The sequence below is a fragment of the Sphaerodactylus townsendi genome, linkage group LG05, assembly GCF_021028975.2.
Source record: "Sphaerodactylus townsendi isolate TG3544 linkage group LG05, MPM_Stown_v2.3, whole genome shotgun sequence".
In the NCBI taxonomy this organism is placed as follows: domain Eukaryota; kingdom Metazoa; phylum Chordata; class Lepidosauria; order Squamata; family Sphaerodactylidae; genus Sphaerodactylus; species Sphaerodactylus townsendi.
In genome coordinates this window covers 9,256,644-9,271,084 of record NC_059429.1, presented here as the reverse complement: position 1 = coordinate 9,271,084, position 14,441 = coordinate 9,256,644, and the positions used below count along the sequence as shown (strand labels likewise).

General features: G+C 53.1%; 1 protein-coding gene across 1 annotated transcript; it reads left to right on the top strand.

The window, feature by feature from the left end:
- Positions 1-1,607: 1,607 nt before the first annotated feature.
- MIER2 (MIER family member 2) lies at positions 1,608-14,169 on the top strand. Its single transcript, XM_048498800.1, has 3 exons — positions 1,608-1,742; positions 2,671-2,807; positions 10,723-14,169. Exons 1-3 carry the CDS (start codon positions 1,681-1,683, stop codon positions 11,187-11,189), a joined length of 666 nt encoding a protein of 221 aa, XP_048354757.1. The 5' UTR covers positions 1,608-1,680; the 3' UTR covers positions 11,190-14,169.
- The last annotated feature ends 272 nt before the right edge of the window (positions 14,170-14,441 follow it).

Below are 14,441 nucleotides of genomic sequence, written 5' to 3'. Positions count from 1 at the left end.
GGACCCTTACTCACGCATAAGTCGAGGGGGGGCTTTTTCAGCACAAAAGATCTGCTGAAAAAGTAGACTTATATGCAAGTATATAAGGTATGCTACGTCCACAGCATTCCCTTCATCTACCAAGCTTGTCACTCTATCAGTTGTAGTTTTACTCATCCAAAGAGAGCCAGTCTTTCCATGTTTTTGGTCCCTGACTCTCAGGATTGCTAACAGGTTCAAACTGATTTTTCAGCTGGGCCCACAATCTGCAAAGATGCCAGCTTGGCTGACATATAACTGGGCTTATCTAGGAGGTTAAGAGCTCATGTATCTAATCTGGAGGAACCGGGTTTGATTCCCGGCTCTGCCGCCTGAGCTGTGGAGGCTGCTCTGGGGAATTCAGATTAGCCTGTGTGCTCCCACACACGCCAGCTGGGTGACCTTGGGCTAGTCACAGCTTCTCGGAGCTCTCTCAGCCCCACTTACCTCACAGGGTGTTTGTTGTGAGGGGGGAAGAGCAAGGAGATTGTAAGCCCCTTTGAGTCTCCTACAGGAGAGAAAGGGGGGATATAAATCCAAACTACTCCTCCTCCTCCTCCTCCTCCTCTTCTTCTTCTTCTTCTTCTTCTCATCACTGCTAGTCCCATTTAGGATTCTAGTTGACGCGGATCCTCACAGCGTGTTTAGCTGCGTGGTGGGTCCATTCTGACAGTCCGCCTGGACAACCAAAGATCATATACAGCTTCCAACCAAACAAGCTCTGGCTAGGAACCAATCAGGGCATAGAATTCCCCACAAGATGTCAGGGGCGGGCGGGTTGACTGCGGAGCTAGGATTTCTGGCTTCACGTTCTAGTTCTGCTGTGAATAATTGGTGCCTGACAATGTGGAGGGCATGTCTGGAAATGCCCACCCCCCAGTGTGAAAATGGGCAAAGTAGCTTTCTCAGTCTGCTCTGCCGCTCATTCTGCTGCAGTCAAGGATAGGGCAAAGCAGAGAAAGTAGAAACCTGCCGTGGTGACCGGGGCTTGGTATGGCATCTGCACTGCTAATTAGGTCATTCTGGGACTTGTCACTCTGGCCTACAAGGTATTTTGTCCAGGAAGCCTTCCCAGAGCCCAGGAAAATCACACCTGTTTGCGTAAGGAGACTTCTCCCTGTGCTTCTCCTCCTTGTGGTTCTCCCCACTCGACACCCCGCTGTTCAGGGCAGAGACATAGCTGGGCCATACTGTGCCCAGTGCGCACGCTGTGTTTTCCGCCCCTGCCCCGCCCCCCGCGATGCCCCGCCCCCGCCCCACCCCTCACAAACTTTCCTTAGTGAAACAGTGCTGGCTTGAGAATTGGCCTGTTCCCTTCAGGCTGAAAACGACCTGGTGGGAACTACACTTCCCATGAGACCTTGGGGTTTGCAAGGTCTCCTGGGAAGTGTAGTTCCCACCAGGCCGTTTTCATCCTGAAGGGAACAGGCCGCTTCTGCAGCCTGCACTGCTTCACTAAGGTAAGTGTGGGGCGGCACCGCGGTAAGGGCAGGGGTGATTTCCTCCCCGGCCCAGTGCAACGTGCGCCCCCCTCTGGTTCGGGGCCTCGGGGGGGGGGTCAGTTCCTGACCAGCTGTCCTGTGGGTTTTCTGTACCTCTCCTCCTCCTCTGTCTCCACAGGTCCGCACCCGGTCAGTGGGCGAGTGCGTGGAGTACTATTACATGTGGAAGAAGTCGGAGCGCTACGATTACTTCGCCCAGCAGACACGGTTCGGAAGGAAGAAGTACGTCCTCCAACCTGGAGCCACGTGCGTGGACCTTGATCAGTAATGTTTATCACGGCTGGGCCTTAAGAAGCCGAGCACAGGGGAGCCCAGTGCCCAAGCTCCGGCAGGAGCAGAGCCGGGAGCGCTGGGACAGGTCCAGAGCACAAGTCAACCTGGAAGCAGGAACCAGTTTGCGAGCCTGAGGCGGCCTGTCTTGCAGAGAGCTGGAATGGGGGAGCAGCAGATGGGGAAGCAGGCGGGAGGGAGGTGGGTGACAGGCAGCTTGCGAGGAAGCTCACCTGGTTGCCTTTCTGGTAGCCTTCCTGTTTGGCGTCTCCCATCTTGAGACCAGTCTGTGGCTGGAGCCAGAGAGCTGAGGGCAATGGAAGTCTCAGCTGTGCAAGGGGAATGTAACCAGACAGCATCCTTGTTTTTTGGCCTCTCTTTAAACAGCAGCCTCTGATGCGGCACGTTAATCCACTAGGGTCTGCAACCTGTGGCTCTCTAATTGGCCATGCTGGCAGGGGCTGATGGGAGTTGTAGTCCATGAACATCTGGAGAGCCACAGGTTGCAGACCCCTGCACTAGGGTATTGAGTACACGTGTGGCTCTGGCAGCCGCAACGCCAGCCCTGCCGTGCCTCTGCCCTACTCACAGGGATTCGCCGGTAATAATCTCTGCGTCTTTTGTCCCCCCTGGAGTGCCAAAGGTTTGCCACCACGGCACTAGGGTCTGCAACCTATGGCTCTCCAATTGGCCATGCTGGCAGGGGCTGATGGGAATTGTAGTCCATGAACATCTGGAGAGCCACAGGTTGCAGGCCCCTGCACTAGGGTATTGAGTACATGTGTGGCTCTGGCAGCCGCAACGCCAGCCCTGCCGTGCCTCTGCCCTACTCACAGGGATTCGCCGGTAATAATCTCTGCGTCTTTTGTCACCCCTGCAGAGATTATGCGGATAATTTTCTAGACGGCGGCGAAGTCGAAAGCGGCGGCCGCTCCCGTGGCTCCCCACCCCTCCCTTCGGCCACAGGGTGCCTGGATCCTCGCTTCAATCCAGATCACCTGGCAATGGAGAGTGCAGGTAATGCCTTCAGGTTGGGACTGCCTTGCTGTTGGCCTCGAGGCCCAGAAAACTCCCAGGCGCAGGAACGCATGTGTGGTTGCGTGGACTGTCATTCCGTGGACATTTAGAGGAGGGCAGTCTGCAGTTGCTTAGAGGATTTTTCCTTGCTTCTGTGTGTGGAGGACTGGCAGCTCCTGGCCTCTATGAGAGATTCAGCATCCGGGCCTGACATTGTTTTCCTTAAAAGAATAGGGTAGGGTAGGGTAGGGTAAGGTAGGGTAGGGTAGGGTAGGGTAGGGTAGGGTAAAGTAGGGTAGGGTAGGGTAGGGTAAGATAGGGTAGGGTAAGGTAGGGTAGGGTTAGGTAGGGTAGGGTAGGGTTGGGGGCCCCAGTGTTTTTGAGTCTGTGGGCATGTTTGGAATTTTGACCATACCAGAAAAGGGCTTTCATGCAAGGGAGAACCCAATGGAATACCTCCCTCCTCACATCTTCTGGGAAGAAGGAAGTCCTGAAGGTTGAATGGAACCACACTGACAAAGGAAAGCCCAGGTGCTCTTATGTGGAAAACCCTTTCATGTGAATGATGACCACCAGCAGAGGCGTAGCTGGGTCAAACTGCGCCCGGAGCAGGCTCTGTAGGTTCTGCCCCCCCTTGCCCCTTGGGCCCTTCTCCTGCCCTGCCCCGCAGCCCCCCCCCCCCCACTTACCTTAGTTTTTAGTTTCAGGCTTAGTTTCAGGCTGAAAAGCGGCCTGTTCCATTCAAGCTGGAAAAAGCCCGGGTGGGAACTACACTACCCAGGAGACCTTGGGGCCCTCAAGGTCTCCTGGGTAGTGTAGTTCCCACAAGGGCCCATTTCAGCCTGAATGGAACAGTCTGCTTTTCAGCCTGAAACAAAGAACTAAGGTAAGAGGGGGCATGGAGGGAGGGGCAATTTTCCACCCCCACCCCAGGTGTGCATCCGGTGCATGGCGCACCCCCATACCTTTGTAGCTTCGCCTATGACAAGAGTCTGCAACCTGCGGTTCTCCAGATGTTCATGGACTACAAATCCCATCAGCTGATGAGAAATGTAGTCCATGAACATCTGGAGAGCCACAGGTTGCAGACCCCTGGCCTATGACCACCAGTGCAAGCTCTTTGTTACAATAGTCGCACCCACTTGCCGAAAACCTCACTGGAAGACCAGGTAAGTACTGGTGGGCACCACGTTGGGGATCCTGATCCCATTGACCCCCTGCTGTTAACTTAATTTGTACGATGAAGCTAACAGCAGAGTTCTTTGCAAGTATTACCTGCAATCACCTCGTTCGTTTTATCTGGCTCTTCCTTGGAATCGCTCAGTGACTCAGTGAGCATGACCAGCTGCCCTGTGAAGCAGCGCTCCTCAGCCTCTCCACGCATAGGTTCCACCTGTCACCTTCCTGGTGAGCAGCGGAGGAGCCACTGGACTTCAGGCGGGGGGCTGGGAAGTGACCTGCCACCCTGGTCACGTGAGAGAAAGCCCATTGCTTAAAAAAGAATCTGTCACTGATTCAGTGCATCTAACCCGCCTGCTGCTCCTTTCAGCGCTCAACTCAGAGAGAAACAGCCCCTTCCTCTCTGTGGGCGGGAAGTAGCAGTCGCTCCTTCCAAGAAGCAGTAGAAAGAAATAGGGTGGCCTGGAGCCTTGCGTGGCGGGGCCGCCTCTCCAGATAGGCTCCCCAAAGAGCCTCCTGCTGTGGAATATGCTGCCACAGGAGGTGGTGATGGCCACTCACCTGGATAGCTTTAAAAAGGGCTTGCACAGACTTATGGAGGAGAAGTCGATCTTTGGCTCCCAATCTTGATCCTCCTTGATCTGAGGTTGCAAATGCCTGAGCAGACCAGGTGCTCGGGAGCAGCAGCAGCATAAGGCCATTGCTTTCACATCCTGCAGGTGAGCTCCCAAAGGCACCTGGTGGGCCACTGCGAGTAGCAGAATTCTGGGCTAGGTGGACTCTGGTCTGATCCAGCAGGCTTTTTCTTATGTTCTTGCTGGTGATCCCCGGGCCAAAAGCAGTCCGCCTGTCCTCAGCCAGGGCCAGGACTTCGTCGGCCCTGACTCCAATATGGCGGAATGCTTTGTCAAATGAGACCAGGACCCTGCAGGATTTGCCACAGTGCTGCTGGGCATGTAAGACAGCGGTATTCCACCTGGCCTTTGGGCGTAGACATCAATGGTATTACATCTGTTTGACCTCCCCTTTCCTCTCACTTGCCCTTCGCTTTTCCTTCCCCTTCCCCTTTCCATTTTATTTTATTTTGCCCCTTTCCCCGAGCCAGTAGGAATGGAGTTATGAGTACAGTCTTATCATCCCTCCGCTTAGGATACTGTATTATGAAGGTGAATGTTAGATGATTTTTAATGCATTTATTATATTTATTTATTTATTTTTCATGTTTTTTATCCTGCCCTATCCCAACTTTTTATGTTGTATGATGCTCTGAGCCCACATGGGGAAGGGTGTCTTATAAATTGAATGAAGAACAGCAGCAGCAACAACTTTTTAAAACATGCCATCGCTTCCTTGCACTGAGCAAGGTCTGTTGACCTCAGTCTGGCCTCGATGGTGAGAATGGAAGTGGTTGAGAGAAGGCTAGCCTTTTTCGGTCCAGAGACTAAGCCCATGGGGAATTTCTGTGCAGGCTGCACATTTTTGAAGATAGAGGCACCAGACTTTCAAGGTGGCTCCAGGAGGCCCTCCTGGTAATAGCATCCACACTTGGTAAACTTTGCTTCGGGAGGCGGGGGGAGGTTGAGAAAGTTCTGAGAGAACTCAGCCAGCAGGCTTCACGTGTACGAGCGGGAAAACAAAATAAGTATTTTGGGGGCCCATAAAATTGAACCCCCAGAAGCAAAGTTCACCAAGCCAGGATGCGATTAGCAGGAGTGCCTCCTAGAGCCACCTTGAAAGTCTGGTGCCTCTATCTTCAAAAATGTGCGGCCTGCTTGCACTCAGAAGTTCCCCATTGGCTACAATGGAGCCAAGGCACTGCAGAGCAGAGAATCTGGGCAGATTTATTGGGGTGCCCATCAGGGGCGCATTTTTAAAGCTACTGACACCAAAACTGTCCTGATGATACCACCTGAGTTTGGTGAAGTTTGGTCCAGGGAGTCCAAAGTTTGGTTCAGGGTAGCCCCCATCTCCTGTTAGCTCCCATTGGAAACAATGGGGGATGGGGGTCGATAACTTTGCCCCCCCCAACCAAACTTCACTAAACTTAGGTGACATCATCAGGACAGTTCCAAATGATATCCTGAAATTTTGGTGCCGCTAGCTTTAAAAATACACCCCCTGCAGGCTGAAATGTGAAAAATACTTTAAAAAGCCCAAATGCCTTGCATTCGGATTCGTTCATATTCGGGCAGGACATATTCGGGCCAATTCAGGCCTGAATATACTCAAATGCGCCCAGATTCGGGCCAAATCTGGGATTCGGTGCACCTGAATCTCCAAGCCTATTCCTGAATGTCAGGGCTGTTCGGCAGTGGAATTCACTGCCTTGGAGAATTGTGGAATCTCCTTCTTTGGAGGTCTTTAAACAGAGGCTGGATGAATACAGTGGTACCTCGGTTATCGTTGACTTCGGTTTTCGTCGACTTTTTCTGGGCAAAATTTGTCTCGGTTTTCGTCGATTCCCTTGGTTTTTGTCTTCAAACCCAGAAAAAATTTGCTCAGAAAAAGTCCACAAAACCCGAAACCCACGAAAAGTCCACGAAAGCCGAAACCGGCTGGGGTTTGAGGAAGCCCATCCGGGAGGCAGAGGGAGCTCCTTATTTGGGCAGTGACACCCCCTGATGTCACTGCCCAAATAAGGAGCTCCCTCTGCCTCCTGGCTGGGCTTCCTCAAACCCCAGCCAGCGGAGAGGCAGAGGGAGCTCCTTATTTGGGCAGTGACATCAGGGGGTGTCACTGCCCAAATAAGGAGCTCCCTCTGTCTCCCAGCTGGCTGGGGTTTGAGGAAACCCACTTTTTGGAGTGCCTCCAGCGGGTTAATTTGATTTGCATTGATTCCATGGGAAATGGTGCCTCGGTTTTCGTCGATTTCATTTTTCATCAATTCCTTTCGGACGAATTGTCAACGAAAACTGAGGTGCCACTGTATATGTCGGGAGTGCTTTGATTGTGGTTTCCTGCATTGCAGGGGGTTGGACTTGATGGCCCTTGGGGTCTCTTCCAACTTTATGATTCCTGGCTGTCCCCATATCTCAGCTTTCCCTGTTTCCATCTCTCGTTCCTACCCACCAGCCAACCAACCTTTAATCTGCCCTTCTTCAAGTATATAGCCTGATATAGTCTGATCTTCTCAGATCTCAGAAGCTAAGCACAGTCAGTACACGGAAAGGAGACTACCAAGGAAAACTTTTCAGAGGAAGGTGATGGCAAACCAATTGGCCATGCTGGCAGGGGCTGATGGGAATTGTAGTCCATGAACATCTGGAGAGCCACAGGTTGCATACCCCTGTCCTAGACCTTTTTTGGCAATACAACAGGTATGTGTACTACGTACTAAAATATAGGCATTAAAAAAAACGCCTAGTACACTGGCTGGCAATTACTGAGACCCAAATATATTGACTTAAATGAGTCAGCAGTCAGCAGTGGCGTAGGAGTTTAAGAGCTCGTGTATCTAATCTGGAGGAACCGGGTTTGATTCCCAGCTCTGCCGTCTGAGCTGTGGAGGCTTATCTGGGGAATTCAGATTAGTCTGCGCACTCCCACACACGCCAGCTGGGTGACCTTGGGCTAGTCACAGCTTCTCGGAGCTCTCTCAGCCCCACCCGCCTCGCAGGGTGTTTGTTGTGAGGGGGGAAGGGCAAGGAGATTGTAAACCCCTCTGAGTCTCCTGCAGGAGAGAAAGAGGGGATATAAATCCAAACTCTTCTTCAATACACACACACACACAGAGATGTGTGTGTGTGTGTGTGTGTGTGTGTGTGTTTGGGTTTCAGTAATTGCCATTTTTTGAATGCCTAGATCTTTTTTGCACAAGGCTGGGAGAAGAGGGGATTGCCGAAGGTGTCTGATCAGACGAGCAGGATGAGATCTGAGCGGAGAGCCCTGTTTAAACAAAGAAGCCAACTGCACCCGCTCGGCAGCCACTTGCCTCTGTGAATGGGCCGTCGTATAGCTGTTGATGTCTTAACATGCTTTTATTCCACTCTTCCTCTGGTATCCATGACACCCATCCACTTTTATTCTCACAACAACCCTATGAAGCTGGTTAGGCTGAGAATGAGGGGCTGGCCTGGGATCACCTGGTGAGCCTTCATGGCAATGAGCATGACCGATCTATGGCAATGCATTTATTATTGCCGGGAGGTCCCTTTTCCTTATCTTTTTACACGGGCAGCTATGCAGGTGCAGCCAATCGCGTTGCATGGCTGCGGGGGTTCGTTTCTGTATGCTTGCGCAGCTGCACACGTGTCGCAGGAAACAAAGAGAGACGCGTCTCTGCGTGAAGGCGCAAAAACAACCCGGATTGTTTCCATGGGCTCCAATTGCTGTCTAAACGGGGGGGAGGGCACACATGCAAATGGGAGAAAGGAAAATAGATTCCTTTATAATGACGGCAACTCATTCTACATACGCTGTGCGGAATCCACGTCAGTCTATTTCAAGGAGACTTGTCTTCTCGTAATGTGGCCGAAGTACGATAGCCTCAGTTTGGTGATTTTAGCCTCTTGTGGAAGTTCAGTCTTGAGTTCATCTAGAAGAAGAAGAAGAGTTTGGATTTATATCCCCCCTTTCTCTCCTGTAGGAGACTCAAATGGGCTTACAATCTCCTTGCCCTTCCCCCCTCACAACAAATACCCTGTGAGGTGGGTGGGGCTGAGAGAGCTCCGAGAAGCTGTGACTAGCCCAAGGTCACCCAGCTGGCGTGTGTGGGAGTGCACAGGCTAATCTGAATTCCCCAGATAAGCCTCCACAGCTCAGGCGGCAGAGCTGGGAATCAAACCCGGTTCCTCCAGATTAGATACACGAGCTCTTAACCTCCTATGCCACTGCAGGGGTCTGCAACCTGTGGCTCTCCAGATGTTCCTGGACTACAATTCCCATCAGCCCCTGCCAGCATGGCCAATTGGAGAGCCACAGGTTGCACACCCCTGCCCTAGTGGATTAACGTGCTGCATCTCGGAGGCTTAGTTTCAGGCTGAAAAGCCCAGGTGGGAACTACACTACCCAGGAGACCTTGGGGCCCTCAAGGTCTCCTGGTTAGTGTAGTTCCCACAAGGGCCCATTTCAGCCTGAACGGAACAGTCTGCTTTTCAGCCTGAAACAAAGAACTAAGGTAAGGGGGGGGCATGGGGGATGGTGCAATTTTCCGCAACCACCCCAGGCGTGCGCCCGGTGCGTGGCGCACCCCCATCCCTTTGTACCTTCACCTATGACAAGAGTCTGCAACCTGCGGCTCTCCAGATGTTCATGGACTACAATTCCCATCAGCCCCTGCCAGCATGGCCAATTGGAATTGTGGTCCATGAACATCTAGAGAGCCGCAGGTTGCAGACCCCTGATCTAGGACCCACTGATTTGTCTTTTTCGGTGGTTTCAGGTCTAGGATTCATTCGATGATGGACTCTGGGATTTATCACGTAGTACTCTTGATTGACCTGAACACTGAATCCCTGGCTTTTGCAAAGCCAGTTCTGATGCACCTCCCCCCCCTACACACACACACACCAAATGCCCATAGCTTTATTACCTCTTCTGTCCATTCCCTCAGCAGTGGAGCAGCAGTGGCGTCGTGGTTAAGAGCGGGTATACTCTAATCTGGAGGAACTGGGTTTGATTCCCCGCTCTGCCACTTGAGCTGTGGAGGCTTATCTGGGGAATTCAGGTTAGCTTGTGCACTCCAACAAATGCCAGCTGGGTATCTTGGGCGAGTCACAGTTCTTCTGAGCTCTCTCAGCCCCGCCTACCTCACAGGATGTTTGTTGTGGGGGTGGGGAGGGAAAGGAGTTTATCAGCCCCTTTGAGTCTCCTCACAGGAGAGAAAGGTGGAGTATAAATCCAACTCTTCTTCTTCTTCCCCTGCCCCCAACTACAAAAAGTAAAAATGGGAAAAGCGAGAGGACAACCCCCCCCCCCCCGGTTTTGTGGAGAAGACCAGAGGTGCCTCTGTTATCTACTGTTTCAAGCAAGCAAAGGGAGTGCAAAGGAATAAAGGAAGACTCGGAAACCCAAAGAGGGCCCCAGACATTAACACACACTGACAGGTGGTTGGTGAAACACTCCTCCAACACCCCATTTCAAAGGAACCGACTTCCTTCCCATCAGCATTGTCAACTTTCACACCCAGATGTAGTCATAGGGAATACGATGAGTCTTTTTTTTTTCCAGAAAGCCTTTATTGGCATGTTAAAAGAACGCCGCAGCTACAAAACAAACCAATACAGCAAAACACATCCAATGCAAACCCGCAAGACACATCAGTCCATGTTCACATCTTCAACAAAAAGAAGGCCACCAATTCACATTCCACTGGGCCCGAACCACCCAACAACAAGCAAATTCTGTCTGCATCATACTGGCCATGTTTGTTATGATTACTATTAGCAAGAGACAGAAATTAAGACACACATTAAATCTACAATTAATACCGCAGATAAACATTTCAGAGCTGCTACAGAGACATGCTAAATTCCAAGGTTAATATATTGTAGTGTAGCAATAAAATATTAAAGTAAGGTGGCATAATAAGGAAGAGAGAAGTTAATTGCTTATGCTCTAAACATACTTAGACCCATTACTGGATGAGTCGAATTGTCTTGAGTAGTAGAGGATACGGCAGACGTCTCTGCCTGAAACCCCCGAGTGCCGCTGCCAGTCTGAGTGGGCTACGCCAAGCCCGGTGGACTCCGTTAAAGGCACACATTCATGTATGAATCTGTCGTTTGCCCCTCTGCAGAGCCCCTGAGCATCGAGAGCGCCGCGTGCAGCTTGGGCAGCACAAGCGAGTCGGGGCACGGGTACGAGTGCAGCACCCCTTCGGAAACAAACTGTTCCTTCGACCCCACCGAAGAGATACCCGTGGGCGGTGGCGGCAGCACACCTGCTTTCCTGCAGCACCCGCCCAACCCCTCGGAAGCTGGGTTCTACCCGCTAGCGGCTGCAGACAAACAAGAAACTGTGCAATGCACTGGGGAGGCCATCGCTGTGGACTTCGCCCTCCCAGGGAACGTTTCAGAGGGGCTGCCGTTAATTTCGGGCCACGTGGGACTGGGCCGGGGCCCAGAGACGTCGGCGGCTCCCACTCAAGTGTCCTTATCGGTCCCTGACTTCAGCCTCCTCGGCATCGGAGATGTAAATACCTTCCTGGCCGCGCCGCAGGCCTGCCCGACACCAGTGACTCGCTCGGAATCCTTGTCGCAGTGAAAGTCCCCGAGGATGGGTTCGTTGCGGACCAAGTGTTGATTTGGACCGGACTGGATCGAAATCCCTGGGGAGCACGGAGGCAGGTTGGAGTGGCGGGTCGGTCGTCCCCCTTCCCTGGGCGGTGCGCCTTCCCGAACCGCTGGCAGGTCAGCTACTTCCTTCTGCCCTTCCTTGACGTCCCGATTGCTCTCCATCGGAACCAAACGCCTCCAGCGCACTCTGGTGCAGCTTTACCAAGCCGGTAGAAGGGGGCCTACGACCCCCATGGGGTCACCGTTGACGGGAGGCCAAAGCCATGCGCAGGGCGGAGGAGCTGTGGACTCTCCCCCAAGCCAAGCATCCCGTGTCGCCAGCCGAGGTGCTCCAGCACAAAAAGGGATGCCCCAGGGCGGTGGGAGAGCAGAAGGGATCCTTGAGCACCTTTTGAAGGGGGAGGCTAGGTTAGGGTGAGGCGGAGGGGCTTCGGGCAGTTGGCCATAGAGGTAAGAATCAGAAAATGGAGGGAGATCCTCAGTTTCAGGTTGCAGCAGCAGAAATAGGTACCTCTTCTTTTCTTTTCTTGTATTTTTCTTCATATTTTTTGGATTGGGGGGGGGGCAACGTTGCCAAATCTTAAAACTGTGTCCCACGCCTCTAGGCTGGGTGACCTATCTTTGCTTCTGTTTGTCCACCTTAGAGCCTCATCTGCCCTCTTATTCTCGATTGCCCAGAAAGGGGAAGACCCTTTCCGGCTTGGCTCATCGTCCCCACCCACCCATCCCGTCCCGGCAAGGACACCTGTTTACCATGTGGCTTTTCAAGGCTCAGGTGCTGAGCTGCTGCCTGTGTGGCACACGCACAGAGGGAGGCTGGAGCGAAGGCAGGGGGGGTGGCCACAGAGAACGACCACGAAGGGGCTGCCGCTCTCTTGCCCAAGCTCCCTGGCTCACAGGCCCAGCAGGGGGCACATTCCAGAACTGTGGCGTCCACCGGGGGCATCTTGGGGTGCCGGCGTCCCAGCACGGCTCCCGGTATTCAGCAAGGCCAAGCTGTACCTTCTGTAGCAAGCTTAGGGGTGGGGGATCAAAGTCAGCGAAAGAATGTGTTCACTTTTCCCAGAGCTTTGACGGCAACCGGGAAACGTTGAAAGGTGCCAAACTGAAATTGTGTGTGTGTGTGTGGGGTGTTAGCACAGAGGAGGGCAGCCCCCCTCCCTACCGATCCTTGGCCAGGGCAGGCTGGCTCTGGTGTAGCCGTCGTCCCCTTAGCCCAGTGCCCTTTGGAAAAGATCCTGTGCCCCGGCTTCTTCTGGGCTTCCTCCTACATCCGTTGCACACGCAGCCAGCGCATTGTACGTCTGCCCCCCATGATTTCTGCAGGCATATCAGGCAAGGAAATGTGAAAAACGCCCTTCTGCTATTTTTCTCCCAGCTTCATCCCTGCCAGGACCCCCCCCCCCAAAAAAAACCCCTTAAAAAGAGCATCCAGCCATTGGGGGCAGCAGAATTAGGATGCAGGCATATAGCAGTTGCCTCCATACCCCACCCGTAATACGCATATTACTAGCCCTCATCCCCTCCTTCCACGGTTCACACCAGATGTGCGAACACTCGGGAGAGACTCCGGGGGACCCGTGCCTACCTGGGAACAGGGGTAAGAAAACTGGCCAGGATTGGTTGCCAAAGGAACAGAGGAAGAGGTGACTGAGACTCATGGAAATGCTCACACCTGCTTCTGTCCCCTCTGACGTCTCAGCGTATAGTTTTGCCTGAGAGTCCTGAGTAGCATTCTGCTACTGTCGTTCCCCGCACCGCCTCCCATTTACCCCCCCTCCCTCCCGCCCTGGGTGACTTCTGGCCTGGCACTTTGCTGCCTTTGTATCTGACGGTTCAGTGGCTGATTGTCAACCCCGTCTCTGACGGCATCGCAGCGTCTGTCAAGAGGTGGGCATTGCCAGGCAAGCCGTAGCCCGGCCTCTTTTCCTTTGACCCATTTCTCGGCCCCACTTTGTTTTGGGGGCGGGGGGAGATTTTGCTCTTTGCCCCTCGGTCAGTTCACTATGCTCAGGGCTTCCATTTCTTCCGTGGTACTTCCACTTCCTGTGAATGTCCTGGGTCCTCTAGGTTTCGCACGCCAGCCCTTGTGGCTTGAGGGTCATTTTGCACACGGCGGGGCTTTGGTTTGGAGGGGCCGGGAGAGCAGGGCTGGCCGTTTTCACCCTTCCCGAAACGGGGGCGTCGGTCAGTTTTGCACAGTTGTGCTTCCTCAGGATGGAGGGCTTCCGGAACCAGTGCGCCGGTGCCCCAAACGGAATTGCACCCCTTTCTGCCTGCCAGTGAGCCAACGCACGGAACAAGCAGTGTGGTCCTTGCAGTCCCCGTCCCTCAGGGCAAAACCGGGCCAAGGAGCAATTCCCGTGCGGCCTTTGCTCCTGAAGGGCCAGTGGAAAAGGGAAAGCAGCCAATGGAAAAGGGAAACCAAACTCAACCCCTTATCTTCAGTAAGGAGCCCCGGGCGTCCCGGTTCATGACGACCCCTTTGCCAAACACGTCTTCCCGGCCTCCAAAGGGACATGTTCGGTGCTCTGCAGGTTGGCGGCACGGGGAGCCTCCTCGTTCTCTCTCTCGCTCCGCCCACCACGATCTGTTTTCATTTCCATTTTCATATTTCAAATATGTCTTATTATTTATACGTATAAATATATATATATATTTCAGTTTCGTTTACAAATTTGGGGGAGGCAGGCTGCCTTTAAAAAGGGAGGTAAAGCGTGGGTGGGCTATCCGCCAGGAAGTGGGAGGAACTGACAGCTCTTGGGGGCTTGCTTCTTTCGGGGAGGGGGGGCATCATGCGAAAAAGCGGCTTCCTTCCAACTTCCTGTGTCCTACATTCCCCTCCCCCCCCTCCCGGCAGCTAGGAAGCCTCCACTGTGAAGTTCTGATGCCTTGAAATACCCTTCACCATTTATTTATTTAATTAAAAGGCCTACGTTGAAAAACCACCCTGCGTGTCGAATCCGTCTTCTTTTTCTGTTTTAATTTAAAAAAAATCCGTCTAGTGCTCTTGGGCCGTGCAATTGTGGAGACAGAGGGAGAGAGATCCTTCCTCTCCAGTGGCAGCAACCCACATCATCTTAGGAGCAGCAGTGGCGTAGGAGGTTAAGAGCAATAATATCTAGTCTGGGAGGGCGGGTTTGATTCTGGCTCCCCTGCCGCCCTAGGCTGTGCAGGCTTCTCTGGCGAATTCAGATTAGCCTGTACACTCCCACACACG